Source organism: Amblyomma americanum, chromosome 2 (assembly GCF_052857255.1).
Source record: "Amblyomma americanum isolate KBUSLIRL-KWMA chromosome 2, ASM5285725v1, whole genome shotgun sequence".
In the NCBI taxonomy this organism is placed as follows: domain Eukaryota; kingdom Metazoa; phylum Arthropoda; class Arachnida; order Ixodida; family Ixodidae; genus Amblyomma; species Amblyomma americanum.
This window is the reverse complement of record NC_135498.1, coordinates 93,957,627-93,985,002: the sequence shown is the minus strand read 5'-3', so window position 1 is coordinate 93,985,002 and position 27,376 is coordinate 93,957,627. Positions and strand designations below refer to the sequence as shown.

Below are 27,376 nucleotides of genomic sequence, written 5' to 3'. Positions count from 1 at the left end.
ATGCGCACCTTCGCAGCTCTTCGCAACTCGGTGGGTCTGGAGCCCCTGCGCGACGTGCTGAGCAACCTGTCGGTGCGCTACTGGCCCCTGCTGGACGTGTACGGAGAGGAGTACAACGCGCCGCGCATCCTGCTGAGGCTGCTGCTGCGCCTGCGCCTCGACGTGTTCGTCTCGCTGCGCGTGCAGAGGAGCCTGCGGAACCGGTCGCACTTCGTGCTCAACGTAAGCGCCGCATGCCTTCTGCATCGGATGTTGTACTAGAGATGCTCGTTGGAACGTCTGGTGAACGCGAAATACGCCGCGGTTAAGCAGTGGCGCTGCCAGCGCATGATCGTAGCCGACCGCAGTCGACCGTTGTTAACCGGCCACCCGAGAAGGGGCCGGCATACAAAAGAATAAGGCCAGTGGGCCCCGAGACTCCAAGCCCCTCACATCGTCCGTGCTTTCTTCGAACGTGCCAACAAACACACATGTACACCCGATGTGCATTGTTGCACGGATATCGCCTAACGAGGACGCAAAAAGAGAAAGGGCGATGACGACCCGCCTGGTGGTTCTGGACGTTGCACTAGAGGGCGGTTGCGTCGCCAAGGCTTAACGTCACCTCACGCGCCTTGCCCTTGTACCCTTTCAGGGCTTATCGTATTAGCCAGGAGTTGGGGCCGGAGATACAGATACGTACCACATTTTAGGCCTTTTTTCGAAGTCATAGGTACAGATGAGTATCAATTTTATTTACAAAACAAATGAAGAAAACGGGCTTAAAGTGGCATCATTCAATTTGTAGAGTCAACCTGAGTGTAATCTTGCTGAGATTAAACATGCATGAGATTAAACGTACATGAACATACACGAGATGAAACATACCCGGAAAGACAGCGAGGGTACCGCGGGGGTGCCGCAGATCGACAGCCCCCGGTTCGGACTGCCCGAGGGCCTGCTGCGCTTCGAGTACGCGGCCAAGGCGTCGGTGCTGGACCACTACCACGACTTCATCGTTCTCGTGGCGCGCTTCTTCCGCACCGATGTGCGCCTCTCCACCGTCGCCAGGGAGATCGTCGAGTTCGAGGAGAACCTGGCCATGGTGCGTCGAAGTCACTTCAACGACTCCGATTGCCTCTTGGGGCACCAACATCCTGATGCGCGAGAGTGGAATTTGCGAATGTGGTCACGCTTGCAGCGAGGCACTGACGTTCGAATGTCGTCTTGCTAGTCTTTACAGTAAGAGAGCAATGCATGACAGCTCGAGAAAATCATCTGGTACGAACGCTGCATTCGAACGCGTCTGCTGCTGTACTATTCTCTGTCGTGAAAGTATACAATTATTACGCTATCACGATTCTCGACGGTGGCAGCGAAATGGTGGCCGAATGCGAGCTTGGCTCACCGGGGTGAAGTGCACGAATGACTCTGCTGGTTGCTTGCAGACTGTCGAGGCAGTCTACAGCGAGAAGTCCTTCCTGTGGAGCGGAGTCGTCACTGAGCACGCGGCCTTGAACGAGACAGTCATGGTAAGTATATGTACTAATGCTCGGGCACTCCATCCTCGAAGCTCTCATTAGTCTACGCGTTCCTGATATGCGGTGCAACGTAAGGAAATGTGTGTCGTGTCAAATGTTTTCACTTCAATCCTGTGGGCAAATCGGTTCGAATGTGAAGAAAACACGTCCTGTTGACGCTTATAACTTCCCCGCTCTTTATTTTTCATTTCGCACAAGTGTTTTTGCGAGGCTACAAGAGCCTGACCAAAATTTGGTTGAGGTAGCGTACATAAACATGACCATCAACCTGTTATGCCCACTAGTTTTGGCGGAATTCATAAGAAATATATCTTCGTAAATTGCACGTGAGTGATGACGGTATAAGAGAGGATATACTCAGTGCAGTTCGTTTTTAATATGCTAATACTTGTTTTTGTCTGCAGAAAGGTTGAAAAGATAGAATGAGAGAGAGGAAGAAAAGAGCGATAAAGAATTTTTATATGTGCATGCGATTTTACTGCAACGTGTGCACACGGCACTCCGTATGCACATTCATTTTGTAGCCACTTATATAGACGCTGAGCGGCTGGCACTTTGAAAACACGAAGTATAGAACAATGCTTAATTTGCGGGTATATGCTCAATTCACAAGCCCTTGCGACATTTTGTCTTCGCAGACGCCGTTCACTGAGATCATCGCCAAGGTGACAGAGCGTGTGACCGGCGGGCACCGGGCCGCCCCGGAGGTCGTGCTGTGGAGCAAGGAGTACCTGCAGTACTTGTCGCACCTGTTCCACCAGCCCGTCATTCGGTGCGAACAGCGTATCTGCTTATTATGCTCCAAGGCCTATGCTCACTTCAACGCATGCCTATTGGGGTTCACAGATGCCGTAGAAGGAATGCAGGCGCAGAGAGGTTAGCTAGAAAACACAGGATCGTTATCACAGCCTCAGGCGAAGTACATACAAATGAGAGCAGATAATATTTGAATGGAATCGTGTGGGCCGGATTTAAAGAACACTTTATTCCACAATTGGGCCATTAGGCATAGAATAAAATATAAAGGGAGCGGGGGGGCTACTACCTAGGACTCAAGATCTTGTGTAGAGTTGTCTAGAGTCAACTGATTGTCAGGTACACCGTCAAATTGCAAGAGCTGCAATTATCAATTTGTCGATGGTATATCTTCGCGCAGTGGCCATATCGGCAGCCAGCGATTAGTAATATCGAAGGTACATACACTCCTAAAGCGAATAGTAACGCTAAGAATCCGTGACTGTCGCCGTTGTTCCTGAAGGCGGCACCTGATCAACTACATGACATGGCGCGTCATACTCGAGCTGGGTCCGTACACGAGCCAGCTGTTCCTGGACATCCGGCAGGAGTTCCTGCGCCGCATCGGGCTCGCCTCGAACGCGCCTCGGGCCGAGCACTGCCTGCACGACCTGCTCGCCACGCTGCCACACGCTGTCGGGTGGCTGCTGCGAAACGAGTCCACGTCGCTGCGCAGCGCCCAGGTTGGTCCCCTTGGAAGCCCACATGTGGCATGCATGCGACGGCGCTAATCTTGAGGTTTTGTGCCCGAGGACGGAAGTTCAGTCGAGATTAGAAATTATTCAGAGAGATGTAGGAAGATTATCCCTAGGTGCCCACGCCCCCTTCCCCCCCCCCCCTCCACAAAAAAAAAGAATAGAGGCAAAGGAAATATGGGCTGGGTATCGTTCGAAGCACGAGAAGCTCAGAGTAAAATATTATGTAAAGGACGCCTGAGGAAATTGGACGATAACAGGTGTCCAGCTAAGGTGTTCAAATACATAGGAAAAGGACTAGGAAACCAGCCAGTAAGTATGCAGGAAAAAATAGAGAAATATAAACAGCTTTAAGTAACAGGTAAAAATCGCGGAAGGTAAAACTGAATGAATTCAATGGAAAAGAAGCATAGTGTAGAGCTATATCGAAACTGGAAAATGCAGATCAGGAAGGACTCGCTCCATGATAACTAAAGAGACAGCGCCCTGCTATTTGAAGCTAGATCAGGGTATCTTAGAACGCGGAGCTAGAAAAATTAAAAAATGAAGGTGATCCATGTGCTGTGTACAATAAAGCTGTAGAATTGAACACCTCATACTCAAATGTGATGCCAGCCACCCGAATGTCGATGCAGGCACAGTCATTCTTCATGAGGCACTAGGGTTCAGAGATAACAAAGGTCATGTAAATAAATCTGCGGTGGAAACTAGCAGAAAGCGATTGAAAGATTGATGGCTCAAAAGCAGCGAGGTGACATAAGGTTAGTAGTGTAGCACTAAAAGCACATTTAACGAAAATGGCGAATTTTAAGACCAATTCATAGCACAATTAAATAAAAATAAAGAAAAACTTAGCATGGCGACAACTGCCACCATCCAGTTTCAAAGATCCATCCATCCACCCACTCATCCATCCATTCATCCACACCCATCCAACCGCCCATCCGTCCGTCCGACCGTCCGTCCGTCCGACCGTACGTACATACTTTGGCATAAAGGATGACACCATCTATACCATAGTCGATACTCCTGAGTGCACCAGGAACACGCGGGAAAATGTGACACGTCGTGAGCAAAGTGAAACTTTTCGCGCGTGGAAGCAGATGTGTAAGCAAGAGCTATCCTGCTCGCCCTCTGCATTCCAAGTGAAAAAAAATGTGGTGTTTCTAGGTCCAACTTACACTTGCACTGATAATAGATCGGCCATGCATCAAGCTACACGGGACGTTGCTCCGGCGAGGAAACACCTAAGGGTGCAGGTCGTCAGAAATTTTTACGGTTGCCAGGAATGCTTGTAATGTTACCTTTCCTCCTCATCGATGCACTCCTGTTTCTTCTTTCTCTTTTCCAGAAACAAGTGGAGCGAATGTGTGAGGAATTGAAGGCCACGATGGCCCACAACCTGGACTATAACGAGTGGATGACTCTCTCCACGAGGCAGCACGCCATATCCAAGGTGCCCCTCCCCCCCCTCCACCCTCAGTGTGTGGTGCTCAAGTGAAATCAACCCAAACATCTGCTGCTCATATTTCAAATTTAAGTTATTTAACATCCATGTATTATGCAGGCGGCACAGACAAAAAGTCGAAAGTCTTTGTCCTGACGGGAGTCTGTGAACCTTTCAAATTTGCATATGCGATAATGAAAAGACCAGATTGGCAACAACAGACGAACACATTTAGGTATCCTTATACAATGGTAAGAGGGAGATGCAGGTTTGCAGAATGAAGTGTAACGCTAGCAGTGGGATACAAGGACAATCCTAATTGTTACAAAAGCACAACAGCGAAGTGAGAAACTAAAACAGAGTGAGTTTAACAGGCATGATAATGAATGGGATAATACAATTGGTACGTGCACGTGGTACGAAACAGGTGTCATCATGAGCAGAGTTAAATTTTTTTTACGTGTTTTGATAAGTAGGACAGGCGGTCAATAAAGTGGTTTTCTCGCTTCTTTTCTGTAGGGTATACAATAAACATAGCCGCAGCACGTAATCTTCAGCACAGTATGTGCCGCAAATATGAATGCAGTTGTATTCTATTATTAACTTCTCTCGTTTATTTATTCCGCTCTATTTTCTCTGGTACTTTTTCTCGTTCTAAACCGGATTGCACGGGCAGTACACATGAGACAAAACACAAGAAAATCTCTTGCAAAGCAAAGCCCACTTTTCGGTGGCAGCGTTAGAGCGGACGTTCCGAGGAAGAGCCGTGCGCGTTGTCACACTGATTCAAGATTGGTCGAGAGGGTTGGGACGTCAGACGTCGAGCTGGGGAATGAAAACGACTTAAACTCGAGTTAAACTGTGACTGTCATTATGATATATAAAGATGTCAAGTAAATTAATTACGCTGAAAACAGTGAGGTAATTGGTTGGGAATCGAACCCACGACCTTTGGGTTGCGAGTTGGACATGCTACTTCTAGGCGATTGAGAAACGTTCGTTCGACTTTGTTCGTCGTTCGACGTGGTCTAGTATGTATAATGATTTATTCTAATGAGTGTGCAATTACAAAGGTACTAATTTAGAAATAAGTAACGAATAGCCATTAACGCTGTCGCATCATACCGTTAAGGCGGAGCGTAAGTGCCCTAATTTTTCTCGTCAGTGGCATGCTTCGACTCGCGAACCAGTCATAGCCTATAGTTCTCAAGGTTTTAACCGCACTGCACTGCGACGTAATTAAATCCGCCCAGCACGGGAGCACAGGGCAGTGCATTTAGTGTCCGTCAATACCTCGACTGGGGAGTGAACTACTTTTTTTTTCAATTCAGACATCCCAAAACATGCAAGACTTTACGTGTGTATTGCAGCCATGTTGTATCACACTGTATGCTTTCTATTCCTTGGCATCGTCACATATTCTTTAATTCTTTCTCCTTCATGTGGGAGGCGCGCAGTTCTCGAGACCATATATGAGCAGGCATACGCAGAACTAGAAACGTTGCGTTTAGTTGGTATAGAAAAAGTTAAAGCTGATGAACTTGAGGCATAATTCGCAATGAGTATCTATCTCGTCATATACTGCCGATTTGCGCCTTGTTGTCGTAGCACGAACGCTACAATTTATAGAGTCTTCCTCTCTTCTTGTCTTGGGCACTACGATAGTTTTCATAGCCCTCCAACGTCTAATGATGTTAGCAAGGCGAAATTTATCTTTTCCCAAAAAACCTATGACCCCGACGATTAACATGAAATTTTACCGTTTCACGGACCCGCTCGTTGCCAAAAAGAACTTGTACTTTTCTTCAAAGGCCTTCGAGCGACAGGTACTGCTGGCACGCTAAAACAAATTCATTTTCGCGCATGATTTTGGAGTTTATATAACGCAACTCTTGGTCAGTGCAATCTTTGAGCTTGAGTCGGAGTCATGGTGCCATGTCCCGCAAGACACGCCTCTGCCGTTGCGGCAGCAGACGCGGCCCAGCGCCGCTCCTTTTATTCGCTACGTATCCAGACAACGGTTCCCTTTGAGGGAGGATATACTACAGATTTATCGGTATAAAAACTGTTTCTGCCGCACTTTCCGCGTGCAGGTGCAACGCATCAAGTTCGTTGTCGGCGAACAGAACGAGGCGCTGGTGGAAGACGTGAGTTCTGCACGATGACTGCTTTCGTTGTTTGTAAATATTTTACGAAGATATATATATGCGACTTTCCCTGATGAAAACGGCATTGCCGTAGGAACCTTTCAGAGTATGAGATTTCGGGTACGCGAGGAAAGGGTGCTCTGTTGGGCGATGTAGGGTGGACCTATTTGTACAGCGCATTTTCTGGAACTTCTTTCCTGTCATAAAAACGTTGGGACAGTTTGGTTCCCTCTCAGAAAATTCCTGGCTCGAAAAAGAGAGATGGGAGGGGCGGTCGCTTCCCTTCCCCCCCCCCCTTCCCCCAGGTTACACCTGCCCCTGGGCGAGAAATGAAGCCTTTTTCAGAACCATACGCGACAAGCAGAGTGGACGCTTATTTAACCATTAGTTCTTCCTATGTTCGCTGCAGTTAAAGGCGTTAATCTGGTAATGTTGATATACTACTCTTGTGAACATACTTTAACCGAAACCATTGCATCTTTATTCTAGGTAATGTCGATTGAACTGCCATTTGTAAGTATGAGTGCCATTTTTTTTTTTCTGCAGGCCGGCTATATACGATTGTCTTCTCTTCTCCTTTCATTCAGTTAAGTTCATGGAGTAAATCAAGATGTGCGCTCTTAGCAAAAATGCACTCGTGCTTTGCTACTGTTTGAGCGTCTATGTCTTCTCAGACTAAGAAGTAGCTTTTAAAACAAGGGCAAACGGAATGGCCTCTAATTTTTTGGCTGGGATTTCTGTTTATCTTTTGCGAGGATCATTGTGGTCGTCCAGTTGTTTGTTGACAATGCTCGAACGTTATAACATAAAAAACTAGCCGACAGTGCTTCTTAGCCACGTAATGTTCTTGAGAAATTTAGATACCGGTAAATTAGTCAACACGAAATCTCACTCTTTGCCTTCGGTTTTTATTTCCCGACTGTCTAAAACTTCAGAAGAATTTAAGCCATACGCGAGACCGTCGGGACATGCTTTAGCTCGACAAAGCTGTCGTGGACCGTGCGAATGTCAAAAAAAACAAACAACGGTGACCCAAGCTCCATTCAGTGCAAGAGGCGTGTTTCGTCATTATATATTCAATTCTTTTTCTCTGATACCGGAGCTGGCGATAACGGCCCTGTCGTTGTAGGCGATTGTGGAGCAGCAGAAGAATGAATCGAGAAGAGAATCTACGCTACACACTATACGTCTGGTCCCCGTGAGGAGTTCTGACGCCTAAAACCCACGGCGCCATCCCCCTTTGCTGCGTCTATGTGGAGGACTCGCTAGACGCGCATTTGAGGCAGCGGCACTAAAACAGTGCACTCGGAATAATGCAACGATTCCATTCTATTTCGTTTACTTTTTGGTTCTTCGGCGCTGCACAAGGCACCACGACACTGTTATTTCTCCCGGCACCAACCGGCCGGAGCAGTTAATGATGACTGCGGAATAGAGTCGGGCGAAGACAATTACCGTAGCGTCCGTGTTCGCGTGAGAAAGGAAGAAAACGGCATCGGGGTAGATGTATATCCGTGCCGCTTGGGCTGCGTGCTTTTCGCTGCAGACCGAGTACCAGGACACGTACGTCATCCTCGTCGTCAAGCTCATGGTTTCCGAGGCAGAGCGCGAGTGGCAAAAGCTCACGTGGAATCGGCCCGAGTTCATCAAGTGAGTGCTCGGCCGAGGACAACCGCAAGTCCGGTGTTCCACACACACACAAAAAGAGTGCGCCACCCTTGAATATGAAGCCGGGAGGAGTGTTTTGACCAGCGCACGTTACGAACCACTATGACAAAATATTGCAGGCCTGAACGTCCACTTATAACGAGTAGAAATTACTGAACAGGTTCCACGGAAGGTTAACGGCGTAGCTCGATTTTTTCGCACTGTTTTATGGCCACAGAGGTACGGAGGGGATTAGTCTCATTTTTTAGGCCTCAGTTATGCGTCAGTAATAATCAAAGGGACAGTCTAATGTCGGAGACAAGTAACAAATGCCGACATATGCTTGCCGCATGGAGGCAATAATTAGGGCAGAACTCACGGTTTAGGCAGGAGTTTCTAGTTTGCAAAGAAAGTCAGGTAGTACGTGTGAGTGGATGGTGGCGCTACGCTGTGGTCTGTCGTTGAGGCTGACATGGTAGACACCTGGAGTGAAAATACTGCGTTGCATGACTACGCCCCAGAGCCATCACCGCCAGCAACAACTTGACTACGCCCATTACAGGACAAAGGCCTCTTCAATATCTCTCCAATTCACCATGTCCTATGCCAGAATCGGCCACCTTATCCCGCAAACTTCCTAATCTCATCCACTCACCTAACCTTCTGCCGCCCTCTGTTACGCTTGCCTTTTCTTGGAATCCATCCAGTTACTCTTAAGGACCAGCGGTTATCTTGCCTTCGCAGTACATGTCCTGCCCAAGTCCATTTCGTCCTCTTGATTTCGACTAGGATGTCATTAACCCGGGTTTGTTCCCTCACCCACTCTGCCCACTTCCTGTCCCTTAACGTTACGCCTATCATTTTCGTTTCCATAGCTCGCTGCGTCGACCTGAACATAAGGTGAACCCTTTTCGTAAGCCTACACGTTTCTGACCCATAGGCGAACACCTGTGAGATACAGCTGTCTTATACTTTTCCCTTACCCAGAGATATTGTTAACTGCCATTCATAATCTGAGAGATCCTGCTAAATGCCCTGCACTTCATTCTTATTCTTCTAGTTATTTCGCTTGGCTGCGAAACTTGAAAAAAGCTTAGAGTATTTCTATGAAGTCTGTTTCATAACGACAGCGCCCGAAATACACCTTCTGATACTGATTTGTTTTAGTATGAGTTCTAAATGCATTGTGAGGGCAATTATAAGTTGTGCTACATAAAAAAATTTATTCCACATACTTAAAAACAATCTTTCACAGGGGAAAAAGAAATTATGATGAAGGCATCAAACGACGTCTTCTAAACTGCTTACCTGCATTCTTATGTTACAATGCAAAGAGGTGGTGCCATATGGTTCCTGAGAGTTTAAAAAATTACATTGTGCATCCTTCTCCACTAATAAATGAGGTCTCATCTACTCGTAAAAAATGTGTATTGCCAACTGTATAGTTTTTGTTTTTTGGGGGGGAACGACGCTTCACATATTCGCACAATAAATGGTAAACCTACCCTGCGCACGAAAACTTAGTAAAATGCTGGTTAATTCATAAATTACACAGTATGTGCGCTATCATTTCAAACGTCTTTTAGCACGTAAGCTGGGATGACCGTACAGAACGAGGAATCTGTCAACCTTCTCTTGAGTTCTTTACAACTATGTGAGAATTAAAAACATTCATGGTATTTTCTGTGAGCGCAGGTTGGAGATACACTTTCGCTTTAGTAAAGAGTGATGTGAATTGGGAACAAGCGCACTGATTTAGCCTATATTTGTTCATTTCAGCGATGTGCCATACTCCTCACTACAAGTTAATTACGACCCGATATACAACACAGTGAGTAAGTGAACTTCCGTTTTTGCCCATTGCTGGAATGCATGGCGCCACCGTTCCAGGCTCTGAGGCATGCATGTACCTAGCGTAACTCCTTGCGTGTACCTACATGGTCCGTTGTCTTATGCGCGAGATCTGTAAGCGGCGTTAGGTCTAATAAGCTTTGGGCTTCAAGTAGAAAAAAGGCAACTTCGGTCTCAACCTCTTGTATGATTTCATAAGACTCAAGGTAAACGTTATTTCTCTCTCTGCCTGCCATAATAATAAAACATTTGCAATTACAGAAACGATTCATATGATTATTTTTGTGAGCGATTTGTTGAGTTGGACATAAGAAAATATAAGAAAACCTTACATATGTAAAGATGACCATGGGAGTTGGTTCCAGCGGGATGGTTATCGCTGCGAGTATGTCTGTACACGAAGTGTCTGTCCTTGCTTGCGTTATACTGATCTTACCCATGTTGTAATCTTTGTTAACGCTAACGATGATAAAAATATGTTTACTGTGTTGTGCCTCAATCTCTAACCTAAGCTGCTCTGTATCGGCTTGTTCATTTACTAGAGTTTGTTGCAGAGATAATGGTGTAGAATAGCCTTACTCGCCTCATGCCTTGCTGGCAGTGACTGAGAGATAAACATCAGGACTTTCACACACTCTGAATCACGCGTTGAAATTGAAGTTGGTTTTGGGGAAAGGAAATGGCGCAGTATCTTCCTCGCGTCTCGACTGACACCTGAACAGAGCCGTAAAGGAAGGGATAAAGCAGGGACTGAAAGAAGAAAGATGTGCCATAATGGAGGGCTCCGGAATAATTTCGACTACCTGGGGATCTTTATAAAGAGCACTTACATCGGACAGCGAACAGGCGCCTTTGCGTTCCGCCTCCATCGAAATGCGGCCGCCGCGGTCGGGTTCGAACCCGGGAACTCCGGATCAGTAGCCGAGCGCCTTAACCACTGAGCCACCGCGGAGGGTAAATCACGTGTTCTAAGAGAGAAAATTTTCGAAAGAAAATTTTCGAGACCTGTTTGCAGGAACGTTGATGTGATCGTTTTACTAGCTCTATCGTAATGTTGTCGATAAGAATCACAAGGAATGCTACCACCTTTTTGTATTCGGTTGTTCGCGGTAGGTAGCCGTAATTCAGATCCAAACTGTACGTGTCTTCAATAAGACAAATAGAGCATGACGGTTAGCTGTTTTTGTTTGTTTGGAAGTAACTAGAAAAATAGGAATGGGGTGGAGCGCCTACGGCAGGTTCTCTCAGATCATGAATGGCAGTTTACCAGTATCCCTGAAGAGAAAAGTGTACAACAGTTGTATACTACCAGTACTCACCTACGGTGCAGAAGCGTGGAGGCTAACGAAAAGGGTTCAGTTTCAGTTAAGAACAAGACAGCGAGCCATGGAAAGAAAAATGACAGGTGTAACGTTAAGGGACCGGAGCGGACAGAGTGGGTGAGGGAACAAATGCGGGTTAATGACATCCTAGTCGAAATCAAGAGGAAGAAATGGGCTTGCGCGGGGCATGTAATGCGAAAGCAATATAACCGGTGGTCCTTAAGGGTAACGGAGTGGATTCCAAGAGAAAGTAAGCGTAGCAGGGGGTGGCAGAAGGTTAGGTGGGCGGATGAGATTAAGAAGTTTGCAGGCAAAGGGGGAATGCAGCTGGCAAAGGATAGGGTTAATTGGAGAGACATGGGAGAGGCCTTTGCCCTGCAGTGGGCGTTGTCAGGCTGATGAGGATATAAAAACTGCCCAAGATTACGCCATCAGGATCTCAGCACGCGTGACTATTAGCCGCGTATTATACGCATTAATAAAACAGTGATGTTTAAACTACTCTGTGCAGTTCTGTACATTCCCCGTTCTGCTTCCTCTTTCTGCTTCTCGCTATGAAGTTGTTCCGGGAGCAATGCTGGAGCCACCTCTATACACGGATGGCCTAAGTCCGTAAGTCGCCTGCACATCGTCTGTATACCACAAAAAATTACCCCATTCATGTACTAAACAGTTTAGAGCTGCTAACCGGTTTCAGTAGGTCTAGTAGGCAGCGTTACAGCATTCTGCAAAAAAATCACACATGAAAGCAATTTTTTTCTCTTTTACGAAGGTAAAACCGTGCGAATGAAGAATAAATGTAAACTAGAACTGAAAGAAAAGACAGTTCTCCTCAGCAGCACAACTATATAAAAACACTTCTCTAGCGCCTGCTAACCAGTGGTTGTCCGTGATATATGTATGTGTATGCGTAACGCCGAATAAACTTCAACCATCATGTACACGTCCTTCGTAGAGCATGTGTATCGCGTCAGGAAAGCTGGAATTATCATGGAGAACTATTAACTTCCAAACGGAAAGCAGTTGAAGTGTTCTTGTATAAATTATCATTGACAGGCTTCTGTGCAGTTGTGCAGGGGCCACCGAAACATTAATCAAGTTGGCGGGCACTGGGCAGGCGTTCAAAACCATCGGATATATATACGGAAGAATAAGTGAAGCGTTGGTTGGCACGCGTCTCTGTGTCAGGAGCGGCCCTGTGGCACGCTTTTCATTGAGGAAGCTTAATAACAGGACAGCTTAACGCAAATCTAAAGAGTGCACATTCAGAAGCTGTGGCTTGCCGCCTGAATTGTACAAACCGAATTTTCCACGGCAATAAATTTTGTAAGCTGTGCGGAGTATAAGAGCTTGAACCACATGGTGATCTAAAATAGGAAACTGCCCAGGGAACGAACAACCAAGAAACCAAGCGGCAAATAAAGGAAGACGAGACACCAAGAGAAAAACAAACTCAGCCTTGAGGGTATGACGTGATAGCATTAATGTGTCTCCTCACTGACATGTGATCATATCTGGAAATCACTTCCCAGACACGGACACTGTTCTTTCTTTTACCATTACATAACGATTAACCTACCCTTAAGAGTACAATGCTTTAGGATTACAGATACCACCCGCACAAGTACTCTTCCGCCTAGGTTCTGCCTACCAACCCACATTTGCGGAACTTGGCCAATCTATGAGTGATATTCATAAATCGCGGGGAGTCCTCATACCACTTCCGGCGTAGTGGTGCAATGGTTCGGCGTTGCGCCATTGTCCCGGCGGGCAGATGTTTCAAACAGAGCCGCCAGTGGGGTTTGTGCGACCCAGGTTGCTCCTCCCGAGCAACCTCTCGCGACCAATCATTAATTTAATCATTAATAGGGCAGTTTGCTCTCAATCCATATCATATCACATGAGGTGTAGTGCCATGGTGGGCAGGTGGCAGCTCATTTTAATTAAATTGAGTTGATTTCATTGCACCGAGGACGGTTTGCACGTTGCTTACACCTCGATGGGCATGTTGCAATGCCGTCACAAGGTCACGTGACCTATAGGTGGGCCATCTGCATTTCTCGACACGCCGACCTCGACGGGGTTGCCGCTGATTGGGAGCCTTAACGCTCTTGCGTTAAAAGAAACTACCTACCAAATCGTGCACGAGAAGTGTTTTTCCTTAACAAAGGAAAATAAATATCGTTACATATTGTCGGCAGGTTCTTTCAGGCGCAAAGCATGCTTTGGCGATTCGTAGCAGGTCTATTTACCGTCGAAAATGACTTCTCGCGCGAAGCAAAACATCAGCACACCTCCCGGCGCTAACTCGATAGGATAGGTGTATCATGACTGCTCGTTGTCGGAGATCATCATATGGAATAAATCATGAGGTTAGCTCAAGTTTTAACTGAAACCCGGCGCCGTACTGTATAGGGATCCATTTGTTTGGTCCTCTGGCAATGGCCACTGTTGTTCGGTGACGCAGCTGCAGCTTTCAAGCGTCCGACTAGAACATTGGCTTACTGGCTAGAAACTCTCGCAACCGGTGGTTAACCGACGCGTGCGGCAAGTGGCGAAGGCTATCGTCGATGTGGGGACCCGCCGCCTTGTGATTTGTGTGATTGGCCACTTTCTGATTTCCTCCGATCCTGTCGTCACAAGGATGTCAGTCCAAATGAACTGGAAAATGGATAGTCATTTCAAATAGATACTTATAGAGTACGACCCATGGAAGCTATTTGGAGGCTGCAGCTGGCGTCAGGTAACCAGGCACAGAATTCCTAAACCTCTATGCGAGCGGAAAAAACTCCATGATTGTTGGCTTATGCCTAGGCTCTCGCTTGTTCGGTCGTTATAATCGCTTAGCGTACTGGATTCCGACAACCGCTAATAACTCCCCCATGCGTGGTTAGCAGCTTCCGAAAATGGAAATACGGTCGGAAAAACCTATTTGTGGCCCTTTTGCGTTCGCACTCAAAAATGGATTTTTGATTTCCACTTTTTTTTTCTTTTTTTCTACGCAGGGCACTCAACTTCGGCTCTCTTGGATTCCTAATTGCTTCTAAGATGATGAGCTCCCTTATATTCGAAGGCAAGTGGTGGTTTTCTGATATTTCTAGCCTGCGAAAAAGTACTTAGGAACAACCAATACTGGGAAAGAAAATAATTGTCTAGCAAGAAAGAAAGACCCGTGCAGATACACCTATATCTACCATGCAATAATAGGTGGCCAACTAAAAAAAACGAAAAGTCGTCGCACTCTTTTTAACTGCTCTTCTCTTCGTGAGAACGATCCCCACTGGGTGTCCGCACTCTGCGAACCTTTTGCATCCACTCTCACTCCGAACACAGGCAGTGGAGCTTTTAATTTATGTACTCACACACGCGACACGCAGATATGCGCTGCGATAACTTATATTTGTTCAGTGCGGTGTGACGTCACGTTTAAGCCATCGCGGAGGTGCTCTCTGATTGGCTGCAGTAACGTCACGTCCCGATTCCACAAAGGGCAATACAGGTGCTTACCGCTATGTAATGTATACTGTCATAAGTGAGAGAAGAAACTAGTGTAGAGGGACATACAGGATGAGGCGCTGTCTTGGACAGTGAATGTAGTGTGCACGAATGACAACAGCTGCATCGATAAATAGCGGAGATGCAAAAGTACTCAAAGGACTGGGCTAAACATGAAAATATTCCGGGACCAGCAAGCACTGAGTGAAGCACATGGAGATATCTCTAGCAAGAAATTGAAACCAATGGTAAATGCACTTGTACCTTTCCTAGTAACTGTCAGTAAGCGGTGGACCTGGGGTTCGTGACAGGTGATTTTTATTGGTACGATGAGAGTCACCAAATCGTTCACGGCATGTCTGATGACATCTTCGTGTAGAAACTGTACAATGACCAGCCGGCGCAGAGTTTAATTTACACTAAACGATGTTTCAAATCCAAGAAAAGGCTGAGAGTACTGCTGGGTTTGCTGATTTCGTCATCCACAGGAAGCATCTCTCACCCAGTGCACATCAAAAAACGAAGGGGACAAGACTTTAGGCCCTAACAGAGATTTTCTTTTGGCGCGTTGCGGTTCAGTTCGGGGGCCAGGTTTTAAGGGGGGGGGGGGGGGAGGCCACGATTTCTCTGGTCTTTTGGGAAGACATTTGGGATGCATGCGCCGATTAATCAAATTTTCTGCGATTTCGGCGTAACAAAACATCGGGAACAAATATCTGTATAGGTTTCGTGCTACCCACAACATCTTATCAACAATTACATGAAACTAATCGTGAATAGAATGATTTCGCAGTAGTTATATTAGTCATTCATTCCTGAGTACTTCCTGGCGTCTGCAATTCGATATCATTTTAGTGGGGAATTAACATATTAGTTATGTGAATGCTTCTTGCTCTTCTTGGCTCGCCCCTCTGCCCTTCTAAAGGCGCCCAAAACGCACTGATCTACATTCACTAGCACTGCCGCATAGCTTCCCAAAGACATTATTGAAATGCGTTGCACGAGTATTTTTTTCTCCCTTCTTTGTGCTTCCTCTTCCGCAAGTGTAGGTCGTTGCTTCGACCAGAACGGCACCTACATGTGCTGGTGGGACTCGTCCACAATACGCAACTACAGTGACACGGTGGAGTCGTGTTACAACAGCCTCTTCAAACCCGTGAATAAGGTAAGCCCATCCTATGGAGAGAGAGAGAGAGAGAGGCGTTGAGGTCAGCTAAGAGAGGAGCCGATGTCCAGAAGTACAACGCATTCGTATGTACGACCACATAGAAACACGCAGAGCCCCTGCAATCTTCAGGACAGAAAATATTAGATTAATGAGTCAATTTATCATTAGAACATTTCATCACAGGCAGTTAAGTGCATAACTTTTTTGAAGGTGAGTGATCTTGTATAGGAACACGGATCGAGAACATTTAGCTTGAGTTTTTTTCTGCATCCAAACATTTTAAACTACTTCAAGTCGCTTCTACCATGCCGGAAGCACAAGCAACATACACTCGCCAAAGAAAAATATTTAACACATGACGTTTCGAGACCCGTACGGGTCCCTTGTTCACAATGAGGATGGGCGGAATGGGCCGCTACTTATAAGCAGACTTGACTGCACAGTGAGTGGGCGTAGATATCGGGGAGATTCCCTCTCGTCCTGTTGATAGCATTCTTGGTCGTCTGTATGTAACATGATTCGAGAAGTAATCGTGAAGATAAAGGTTTCTTCGTGTCCAAGATTGTGGCGTTCTCCCAGTCAATGGTGTGCTGCATCATTTGGGCATGCTCTGCAAGTGCGTTGGAGGAAGTGCGACCTTTTTTGACGTCATTCTTGTGTTCCCTTATTCTTCTTTTAAAATCGCCTGACTCGCCAATGTATGATGCATCGCAATCCTTGCAGGGGATCTTGTATACAACGCCGGGGTAACATGTGCGCTCTAGGCGGTCCTTCACGTGACACAGCTGCTGTTTCAGCTTACTGGACGGTACGTGCGCAATTCGAACGCAGTATTTGGCAAATATTCGCGCCAGAGCCTCACTTGTACTCCGGGAATGCGGGACAGTCGCGCGTTTCTGTTGCCCAACAAACTGGGGCTGAGCAGGTTCCTTACAGCGGCGTTCTTGATTGTTTAGCATCTGACGGGGGTAGCCATTATTTTCAAGGTCGACGCGAACTTTCTGCTGCTCGGAAGAGAGAAAGCCAGTACAAGAACATAGACGACCAGCTCGCTTGAACAGAGCGGACACGACGGAGCGTTTGTGGCCTATGGGATGGGCAGATTTAAAATCGAGGTACTTGCCGGTATGTGTCGGCTTTCGGTATACGGTAGTGGCGAGCCCATCGGGAGTGCGCAGAACGAAAACATCGAGAAAAGCAATACTTCTGGCGGCTTCTTCTTCCATTGTGAACTGAACTGTTGGTTGAAAAGAGTTGAGGTGGTCCAAAAAAGGTTTGGCATCCTTGCGCTGAATTACGCAGAAGCAATCGTCCACATATCGTAAAAACAGTTTCGGACGAGTATGAAACGATTGTAGGGCCGAACTTTAAATACACTCCAGCGCGAGGTTGGCACAGGTTACGGACACAGATGCACCCATGGCCGTACCAAACACCTGCTTGTAATATACGTTGCTGTACACGAAATATGTGTTCTCAAGACAGAAGCTTAAGAGGCGGCACAGATCAACTGCTTCAAAAGGCGTACGGGATGGAAGTGATGGGTCTTCTTCCAGTGCCCTTTCACAGCATTCAACCGCGAAGTTTACTGGAACGCATGTGAACATCGATTTCACATCGAACGAGACCATGATGTCTTCGTTGTCAACCGCCACGGCCTTGAGTTTAGCAACGAAATCAGCGTAATCTTTCACGTATGTCGGCGTACGTCCAACAAGAGGTCCAATAACCTGGTGCAGATACTTGGCTAGGTTATACAATGGGGAACGCGTGAAGTCAACTATCGGCCTGAGCGGTATGTCCGGTTTATGAATTTTAGGTAAGCCGTAAATAGCGGGTGCTGAGCCGTTATGACACAATAGCTGGTAGTAAAGGTACTTTTTCGCAGGAGGAACAAATCTGAAAACATCCGTTAGTACTTTTTAAAGCCCTGTTTGTATTTTCTTCGTAGGATCCCGGCTAAGCTTGGCGTAGGTGGCCGCATCTTCGAGAAGTTCGGACATCTTTGAAAGGTACTGAGTGCGGTCTAATACCACGGTTGCGTCTCCTTTGTCAGCCAATAGCACGCTCACGTGCTATTGGAGCGCTTTTAAAGCAGTCTGCTAAAACCGACACTTTACCCATGTCCGAGAAGCATGCCCTAAAGAGACTCAAGAGCAACGAAAAGATAGTAGTCCTTCCGGCTGACAAAGGAAACGCAACCGTGGTATTAGAGCGCACTCAGTACCTTTCAAAGATGTCCGAACTCCTCGACGATGCGGTCACCTACGCCAAGCTTAGCCGGGATCCCACGAAGAAAATACAAACAGAGCTTCAAAAACTACTAACGGATGTTTTAAGATTTGTTCCTCCTGCGAAAAGGTACCTTTACTACCAGCTATTGTGTCATAACGGCTCAGCACCCGCTATTTACGGCTTACCTAAAATTCATAAACCGGACATACTACTCAGGCCGATAGTTGACTTCACGCGTTCCCCATTGTATAACCTATCCAAGTATCTGCACCAGGTTATTGGACCTCTTGTTGGACGTACGCCGACATACGTGAAAGATTACGCTGATATCGTTGCTAAACTCAAGGCCGTGGCGGTTGACAACGAAGACATCATGGTCTCGTTCGATTTAAAATCGATGTTCACATGCGTTCCAGTAAACTTCGCTGTTGAATGCTGTGAAACGGCACTGGAAGAAGACCCATCACTTCCATCCCGTACGCCTTTTGAAGCAGTTGATCTGTGCCGCCCCTTAAGCTTCTGTCTTGAGAACACATATTTCGTGTTCAGCAACGTATATTACAAGCAGGTGTTTGGTACGGCCATGGGTGCATCTGTGTCCGTAACCTGTGCCAACCTCGCGCTGGAGTGTATTGAAAGTTCGGCCCTACAATCGTTTCATACTCGTCCGAAACTGTTTTTACGATATGTGGACGATTGCTTCTGCGTAATTCAGCGCAAGATGCCAAACCTTTTTTGGACCACCTCAACTCTTTTCAACCAACAGTTCAGTTCACAATGGAAGAAGAAGCCGCCGGAAGTATTGCTTTTCTCGATGTTCTCGTTCTCCGCACTCCCGATGGGCTCGCCACTACCGTATACCGAAAGCCCACACATACCGGCAAGTACCTCGATTTTAAATCTGCCCATCCCATAGGCCACAAACGCTCCGTCGTGTCCGCTCTGCTCAAGCGAGCTGGTCGTCTATGTTCTAGTCCTGGCCTTCTCTCTTCCGAGCAGCAGATGTTCGCGTCGACCTTGAAAATAATGGCTACCCCCGTCAGATGCTAAACAATCAAGAACGCCGCTGTAAGGAACCTGCTCAGCCCCAGTTTGTTGGGCAACAGAAACGCGCCGCTGTCCCGTATTCCCGGGGTACAAGTGAGGCTCTGGCGCGAAGATTTGCCAAATACGGCGTTCGAATTGCGCACGTACCGTCCAGCAAGCTGAAACAGCAGCTGTGTCACGTGAAGGACCGCCTAGAGCGCACATGTTACCCCGGCGTTGTATACAAGATCCCCTGCAAGGATTGCGATGCATCATACATTGGCGAGTCAGGCGATTTTAAAAGAAGAATAAGGGAACACAAGAATGACGTCCAGAAAGGTCGCACTTCCTCCAACGCACTTGCAGAGCATGGCCAAATGATGCAGCACACCATTGACTGGAAGAACGCCACAATCTTGGACACGAAGAAACCTTTATCTTCACGATTACTTCTCGAATCATTTTACATACAGACGACCAAGAACGCTATCAACAGGACGAGAGGGAATCTTCCCGATATCTACGCCCACTCACTGTGCAGTCAAGTCCGCTTATAAGTAGCGGCCCATTCCGCCCATCCTCATTGTGAACGAGGGACCCGTACGGGTCTCGAAACGTCATGTGTTAAATATTTTTCTTTGGCGAGTGTATGTTTCTTGTGCTTCCAATATGCTTCCCCCTCGCCAGACAGGATTATGTCTAACCCTTGATTATCTTGTACCATGCCGTTTGTTTTTAGCAATACATGCCAGCATCATGCCAGTACACGGTCCATAAAACCGGGAAACTCATTTGTGGCAGTCCCGTATAATAACAGATCGCCAAACAACTGGAGATGATCACTGCCAGGCTCTTGTCCTGATGTTTTCTTTCAACAATGAGCAATCTACTTCAACACGCCGCGTCACGTTTCTCTGGCTTGCTCAGTGAGTCGCATCGTATGAAGAAGAAAAGGTTTAAGCTGTCTTTTCAATCATTTTAAAAGGAGAGCACTTACTGTTCCCACTGCAGACTGAAATCAACACATTCCGCAAGGAGGTGGTTACGAGCATGGCTGCAGTCGGCCTGGCTTACAAGGTGAGGCTCGAAACGCTTCCAATGTGGTCACAGAGTGGTTACTGCAGTCCGGAGAGCAGAGAGACGGCGAAAATAGTTTCTAAACAAAACCCTTCATATGGGCTGACTTGCGCCCACAAAAAACAATCACTCGGCGGCGGCGTAGCAACAACCGTGCTCGGCGTTCGTCGAACCGAATGGAAGCCGCTCCCGGCCGTGCTCAGTTTACAGCTGATAGTGAACTTTCGAGATAAAGCGTGCAAAGTTACCAGAACATTCTGAAACAACGTAGAATCGGCACCCCCCCCCCCCCCCCCGGCTGCGAGCAATCGAGATAAATCTAGTCGCGTCTTGCATCACAAATAAAGCGATAAAGCCACGTGTCTGCACCTTTGAAGAATGAATAAACAAACAGTACGAAGGTTCGCGGCAATATGTTACCGGTTTTCGTGTTTAAAGAGGGCATGTTTGCTTAAATAATGAGGGCGTCCACTGTTACAACAATCTAGACATGGAATACAGAGCATCGAATGTAGTTTGTGGTAAACTGCTAGCGCTTAGCAGCTTGTCTAGACTGTAAGTGTGGAATAATAAGAAAAAAAACTCACAGAATGGTTGCGACAGTGCAAGTGGTGTTCAGCGATAGCTGTTTAGGCTTTTAGTTTTGGGGATATATATTCCTGGCGCAGTGGTGTAGCGCTCAAGTGATGCAACCCTGCACTGCCAGGCGGCTGTTCCAAACAGAGCCACCGGTAGGCTTATGAGACCGAGGTTGACGGTGACATAAGGTCACGTGACATTAACGTCACGTGATATAATGTCAAGTTATCGTGACATTACCGCACCCAATGGTTACGCCGCCGGTGACGCGCAAGTCAGGGACGGGCGCCTAACAGCTATCGCTGTAATTGTCTGGGAAACAGTGCTACCAAGCTGCGCCTGCAGTGTGCACAGGTCTCTAAATAGGTTTTAGGGATTTAGCAACTGTGCGATCCAGGTGTCCACTCTTTCCTTGATAACTTCCTGATGCCTTTGTGGCAAAGAGTGCAAACCTTCGCGGCCGGCGTAGAATGTCGTAGCCTTAACCCCAGTCTGCGTTCACTTTCCCGTAGATGAGAACGTCCTCCAGTGAGTGGGCATTTGCTAGTATGAGACCCGTGTATCCACATTTGACCGAGGTGTACTTGGCTCATATGGAGTTAGCGCTCTCATGAGGTGGCGGTCACTGTCTTTGTCTTCGCATTAAAGGGGATTGCCTGGGGGTTCTTTTCACTAAGTTTTAAATCATCTGTATGGGTAAGCTTCTACAATGCAGTTCCTGAAGGATCCCTGGTCGACTCGGGCACATATAGTCTTATATTTCACGCCCGTATACAGCCTAACGTAGAGGCGTCCATATTTATGCGTCAAGTTTCCGTTACTTTTCCCAAGCGTTCATCACCATCATCATCTTCATCATCGGCCTGACTTCGCCCACTGCATGGCAAAGGCCTCTACCATGTCTCTCCAATTAACCCTGTTCTTTTGCCAGCTGCATCCACCCTTTGCCTGCAAACTTCTTAATCTCATCCGCCCACCTAACCTTCTGCCATCCCCTGCTACGCTTACTTTCTCTTGGAATCCACTCCGTTACCCTTAAGTACCAGCGGTTATCTTGCCTTCGCATTACATGCCCTGCCCAAGCCTATTTCTTTCTCTTGATTTATACTAGGATGTCATTAACCCGCATTTGTTCCCTCACCCACTCTGCCCGCTTCCGGTCTATTAACGTTACACCTATCATTTTCCTTTCCATGGCTCGCTGCGTTGTTCTTAACTTAAGCTGAACTTTTTCGCTGGCCTCCACGTTTCTGCACCGTAGGTGAGTACCGGTAAGATAAAGCTGTTGTAGACTTTTCTCTTGAGGGAAATTGGTCCACTCATGATCTGCGAGAACTTGCCATATGCACTCCACCCCATTCTTATCCTTCTAGTTATCTCCTTCTCATGATCCGGATCAGCTGTCACTACCTGCCCTAAGTAGACGTATTCCGTCACAACTTCCAGGCTCTCGCTGCCAATTGTGAACTGTTGTTCCCTTGCTAGACTGTTGAACATTACCTTCGTTTTCTGCATGTTAATTTTTAGATCCATCGTTTTGTTCTGCCTGTCTAACTCATTGATCATGATTTGCAGTTCACCTCCTGTGTAACTCAGCAAGGCAATGTCATCAGCGAATCGCAGATTATTTAGGTATTCTCCAGTTATTCTTATTCCCAACTGTTCCCAATTCCGGCCTCGGAATACCTCCTGTAAACAGGCGGTGAATAGCATTGGCGAGACCGTGTCTCCCTGCCTGACGCCCTTCCTTATTGGAATTTTATTGCTGACATTATGGAGGACTATAGTAGCTGTGCAGTTGCTGTATATGTCTTCTAATATTTTGACATAAGGCTCTTCTATCCCTTGATTACGCAATGCCTGTATGGCTGCTGAGGTTTCCACTGAGTCGAATGCTTTCTCGTAATCAATGAAAGCTATATATAGAGGTTGGTTATATTCTGCGCATTTCTCTATCACATGATTGATAGTGTGAATATGATCTATTGTAGAATATCCTCTACGAAAGCAAGCCTGATCATTTGGTTGATTAAAGTCTAAGGTTGCGCTGACTCTATTAGCGATTACCTTAGTAAATACTTTGTAGGCAACGGAAAGTAAGCTGATCGGCCTGTAATTTTTCAAGTCCTTGGCGTCTCCTTTCTTATGAATTAAGATAATGTTTGCATTCTTCCAAGCTTCTGGTACAGTCGAGGTCATAAGGCATTGCGTATACAGGGAGGCTAGTTTTTCTAGCACGATGTCACCCCCCCCCATCCTTCAGCAGATCTGCTGTTACCTGATTCTCCCCAGCTGCTTCTCCCCTTTTCATTGCTCCTAAGGCTTTCTTTACTTATCTTTCGTTACTGGCGGGATGACGCATTGGTGTGCACTGCTGTCTTTCTCATTAACGCTTTGATTACATTGGCTACTGTACAGGTCTGTGTAGAACTCTTCGGCTACGTTAACTATCTTATCCATATTTCTAATGACATTGCCCTGCTTGTCTCTTAATGCATACATCTGGTTTTTACCTATTCCTAGTTTCCTCTTTACTGCTTTTAGGCTACCTCCGTTGTTTAGCGCATGCTCGATTCTCATCCTATTAAACTTCCTTTTGTCGGCTACCTTGCGCTTATTTATTAACTTTGATAGCTCTATTAGTTCTATTCTGTCGATAGGGTTAGACGCTCTCATGCTTTGGCGCTTCTTAATCAGATCGTTCGTCACCTGAGATGGCTTTCCGGAATCCTGTCGAACTGTCCTACCACCTACTTCTACTGCGCACTCCGTAATTATTGATGTCAGACTATCGTTCATTGTATGAACATCAATATTGTCTTCCTCAGTTAAAGCCACATATCTGTTATGCAGTGCTATCCTAAACTCTTGTACTTTCCCTCTTACGGCTAACTCGTTAAGGGTCTTCCTCTTCACTAGCTTCTTCCGTTGTCTCTTCAACTCTAAGCTAATTCGAGGCCTTACCATTCTGTGGTCGCTACAACGCACCTTTCCGAGGACGGCCACATCCTGGATGATGCCAGGTTTAGCGCATAGTATGAAGTCGATTTCATTTTTAGTTTAACCATTGGGGCTCTTCCAGGTCCACTTCCTGTCTCCTCGTTTGCGGAAGAAGGTATTCATTATCCGTAAATTATTTCTATCCGCGAGTTCGACTAATAACTCTCCCCTCCTATTTCTAGAGCCTATCCCATAGTCACCTACCGCGTGGTCGTTAGCCTGCTTCTTGCCCACCTTCGCATTGAAGTCGCCCATCAGTACAGTGTACTGTGATTTTACTTTATGCATTGCCAATTCTACGCCCTCATAGAAACTTTCAACGGTCTGGTCATCATGGCTGGATGCGGTTCCGTAGGCCTGCACCACTTTCAGCTTGTACCTCCTATTCAGCCTAATTACTATAGCTGCTACCCTCTCGTTAATACTATAGAACTCCTCTACGTTGCCAGCTATATCCTTATTAATGAGGAATCCCACACCTAGTTCTCGTCTATCCTCTAATCCGCGATAGCACAGTGTGTGTCCGTCTTTAGTACTGTATGCGCCTCACCTGTCCTAACTTCGCTAAGCCCTATCACATCTCATTTAATTTAACGCCGCCGTGAGGGCCCGCTTGAGGTTCTTCAGCCCGTACCTAAGCACGTGTGCGTTTTCGCCTATATTGAAATGAACTCGCCACGCAGGAATCCAACCCGCGAACCGTGCGCAGCACTCACGTGAGCACGGTCAGCGCGTATGTTTCGTTCGTTCAAAGCGCGGTTGGGTGCGCTGCAGTACGATAGAGCGTCAGCGAAGTCACTTTTTTTTGTTCATGTTTCGTTGGGTTTCCTAAAATGCTGGAAAAAGAGGACCAAGTAAAAAGTACGTTGCCTTGAAAGTGTTTAAAATTTGCATAATTCATCTTTAACTAAGCCGAATATAAAAAAAAATACTGTTAGCAGCGCATTATGGCTCCAAACAATTATTCGTTGGTTTCACCCGGCTGCGATCTGCCCCCTTATTTAAAGCCGTTTGCTCAAATTACGTGAAACGCTCTTGTATGCTTTTGCTCTATATCAGTATTGGAGCTGATTGCCGACTTCTCCGCGTCTGTTCGCAGGGATTTCGTCTCTTCATGAGAAAGTTCGAGGAAGAATTTGAGCATAGCGGCCTGAAAAACTTGGACCTTACGCAGAACCAGCTGTTTTTTATTTCGTTCGCAATGGTTTGTACCTCGCATTCTTCCTTCCATGTTCCCAGAACACTTTTCAACAGCACCGCGGCTTCGTTGACCTGAATTCGAAACGCGCACTGCGCGCTGCTCTGTACAGTAAGCGGGGGCGATAACGACCTGAAAAACTTTTCCTTCGGCAGACGTGGTGTGAGAGTGTGCCCAGCCGACTGCGAGAAATTGTGAACCTCGTCACGTCACTTCCGGACCCACAATACAGGTAGGAAACCTCACCCCCTCTACACCTGCGCCGAATTCTATGCCACACAAATTTCAGGGTGAAACCTTTCTATTGAGATGCGAGAGACCAAAAACTTCGCAGCTGTACAGCGTTTGTGTAATAGAGAAGCGCTATCTTTTTTGGGGAATATCCTGGTCCCTAGGTATGGCTCCAAGCGCCGCTCGAATAGCGCAATCCGGAGCTTCAGACTTGTGGAAGCCAAGATCTTCCTCATCACTTCAGAACTTGGACGCGCTAACGGTGCCACCATACACCTGCTTATCCTGGTCTAGTAGTAGGACCGGTGCCCTGGTAACGATTCAAATGGATGGTGCATGTCATAAGGCATACGTCGCATCTTCTCCATGCATACTCTACAATTCTGGACAAAAGCATTTTGAAGCGGTAGCTTCACTACTAGAGGTAACGGGCTGAGATCGCTATGTACTTCACATGACCTTCAAGGCTCAGCCGAGGTCAAGCCTTCAGTTTATAAGATTGGAGAACCAGTGAATAGTCAATGATCAGACCAATGATCAAGCCATTGCAATTGCAACATTAAAATTTGTTTTCAAAATTTTTATCCGAGAATGTTGGTCATGCATCTCGCAGCAGGTGAAGGCGTGAGACGTCTTAGCTCAAGGTCTGCAATACCCGCAGCTCGACCAAGAAGAAAATATCTTGAATGCAACAAAAAACTGAGGACTCTTAACATGCTTGCCCACGCTCCCCGGAATGTGCGGAGAAATGGAGGAAATAAAGCAGTGAGCCACTTGAGTTACAGGGAGAACTCATAAAACAAAGGCCACCTCTCTTTGGTTGGTACTAATCCCATGGTCATTTCTTTTGTCACCTGACAGAGTGGAAATTGCGCTGGCCCACTTTGACAAGTTCGGCAAGTACTTCGCCTGCAACGACAATCTCGTCATTTATCAAGACAAGAAGTGCAGCATCATATGAGCGCCCGGTCGCTTGGATTTCAGCGACCTGCTGTTGCTGTATATATAAACTGATCATACTGCACCACTATATATCAACATGCAAACAGAAAAAGAAAAGAGAATTCATACAGCGTTTCATTGTCAACTGAAAGAACCTGGCAGCATGGTTGTGTTTCCTCTATCTGTAATTTCAAGCTTTCATCTGTCTCCGCACTTGACAATGATCACGTCTTCCGAAGTCAGTTTGTACAGCGACCTCAGTAAGACTCGCTTCGTTCTCGTGTTGTTGTGGAAGAAGTGATTTCTGAAGTTTATTAAAAAAAAAACAAAATACTTCAGATGAAGCCTCTAGTCTAGCAGGTGCCTCATACGTGGCCACCAACAAGGAACGACCACGGACTGCTGAAGTTGTCAGTAGGTCAGCCCTTGAGTCAGATTGATCGGTGTGGAGATGAGGTGAATATTGAACCTGCATTGCTAGAACAGTTGCCATTCTCCTGTTTGATCTAGAAAAAGCAATTGATTGCGTTTCGCACATTGTCTTTCTTGCAGTTACCGGCTATATCTTTATCGCCGAGTGTTGCGAATTTGCTACATAAGTTTTGTACGCCGTGTACTCATTCCTACACACTTTTTTGCAAGCAAAGCACATTTCAACATGTTCTAGTTGCCAGAGATGCTGTAGGCACTCTGAGGAAGCTGTTCGAAGTAAAAGGAGACGCAAATGTGCTAGTTCCAGCCAGCGTTCAACAACTGCTCGTCTATTATTTTTTGTTTCATTTGGTGGGAGAAAGACATCTTTAGCATAAAGAACGGCGCAAAAGGATCAGGCGGTCCTTTTGCGCTATTCATTATGCTAAACTTTTGCAAACTCTCCCAGTATTCCCCTCTATAGAAGACATCTGTTGCAACAAATATTATCTGGGGTCTCTGCGCTTTCTATTCATAAAAAAACATCGTCGTCGTCGATGGCCGTGAGCAAAAATCCACCAATAAATTCC

At 46.6% G+C, this 27,376-nt stretch overlaps 1 protein-coding gene across 1 annotated transcript; it reads left to right on the top strand.

The window, feature by feature from the left end:
- LOC144119893 (neprilysin-11-like) lies at window positions 1-26,394 on the top strand. The gene is made up of 16 exons (XM_077652403.1): window positions 1-222; window positions 905-1,084; window positions 1,428-1,511; window positions 2,159-2,292; window positions 2,779-2,998; window positions 4,362-4,466; window positions 6,551-6,604; window positions 8,151-8,254; window positions 10,031-10,086; window positions 11,985-12,036; window positions 14,430-14,497; window positions 15,969-16,084; window positions 20,360-20,425; window positions 25,104-25,208; window positions 25,358-25,434; window positions 26,295-26,394. Exons 1-16 carry the CDS (start codon window positions 1-3, stop codon window positions 26,392-26,394), a joined length of 1,743 nt encoding a protein of 580 aa, XP_077508529.1.
- Window positions 26,395-27,376: the final 982 nt, after the last annotated feature.

Bases quoted from the DNA above. Each gene is read 5' to 3' on its own strand.
- LOC144119893 (XM_077652403.1), top strand. From the start codon at position 1: ATGCGCACCTTCGCAGCTCTTCGCAACTCGGTGGGTCTGGAGCCCCTG. The intron at 2,999-4,361 runs GTTGGTCCCCTT...TCTCTTTTCCAG, and splicing joins CGTCGCTGCGCAGCGCCCAG to AAACAAGTGGAGCGAATGTG. The intron at 6,605-8,150 runs GTGAGTTCTGCA...TTTTCGCTGCAG, and splicing joins ACGAGGCGCTGGTGGAAGAC to ACCGAGTACCAGGACACGTA.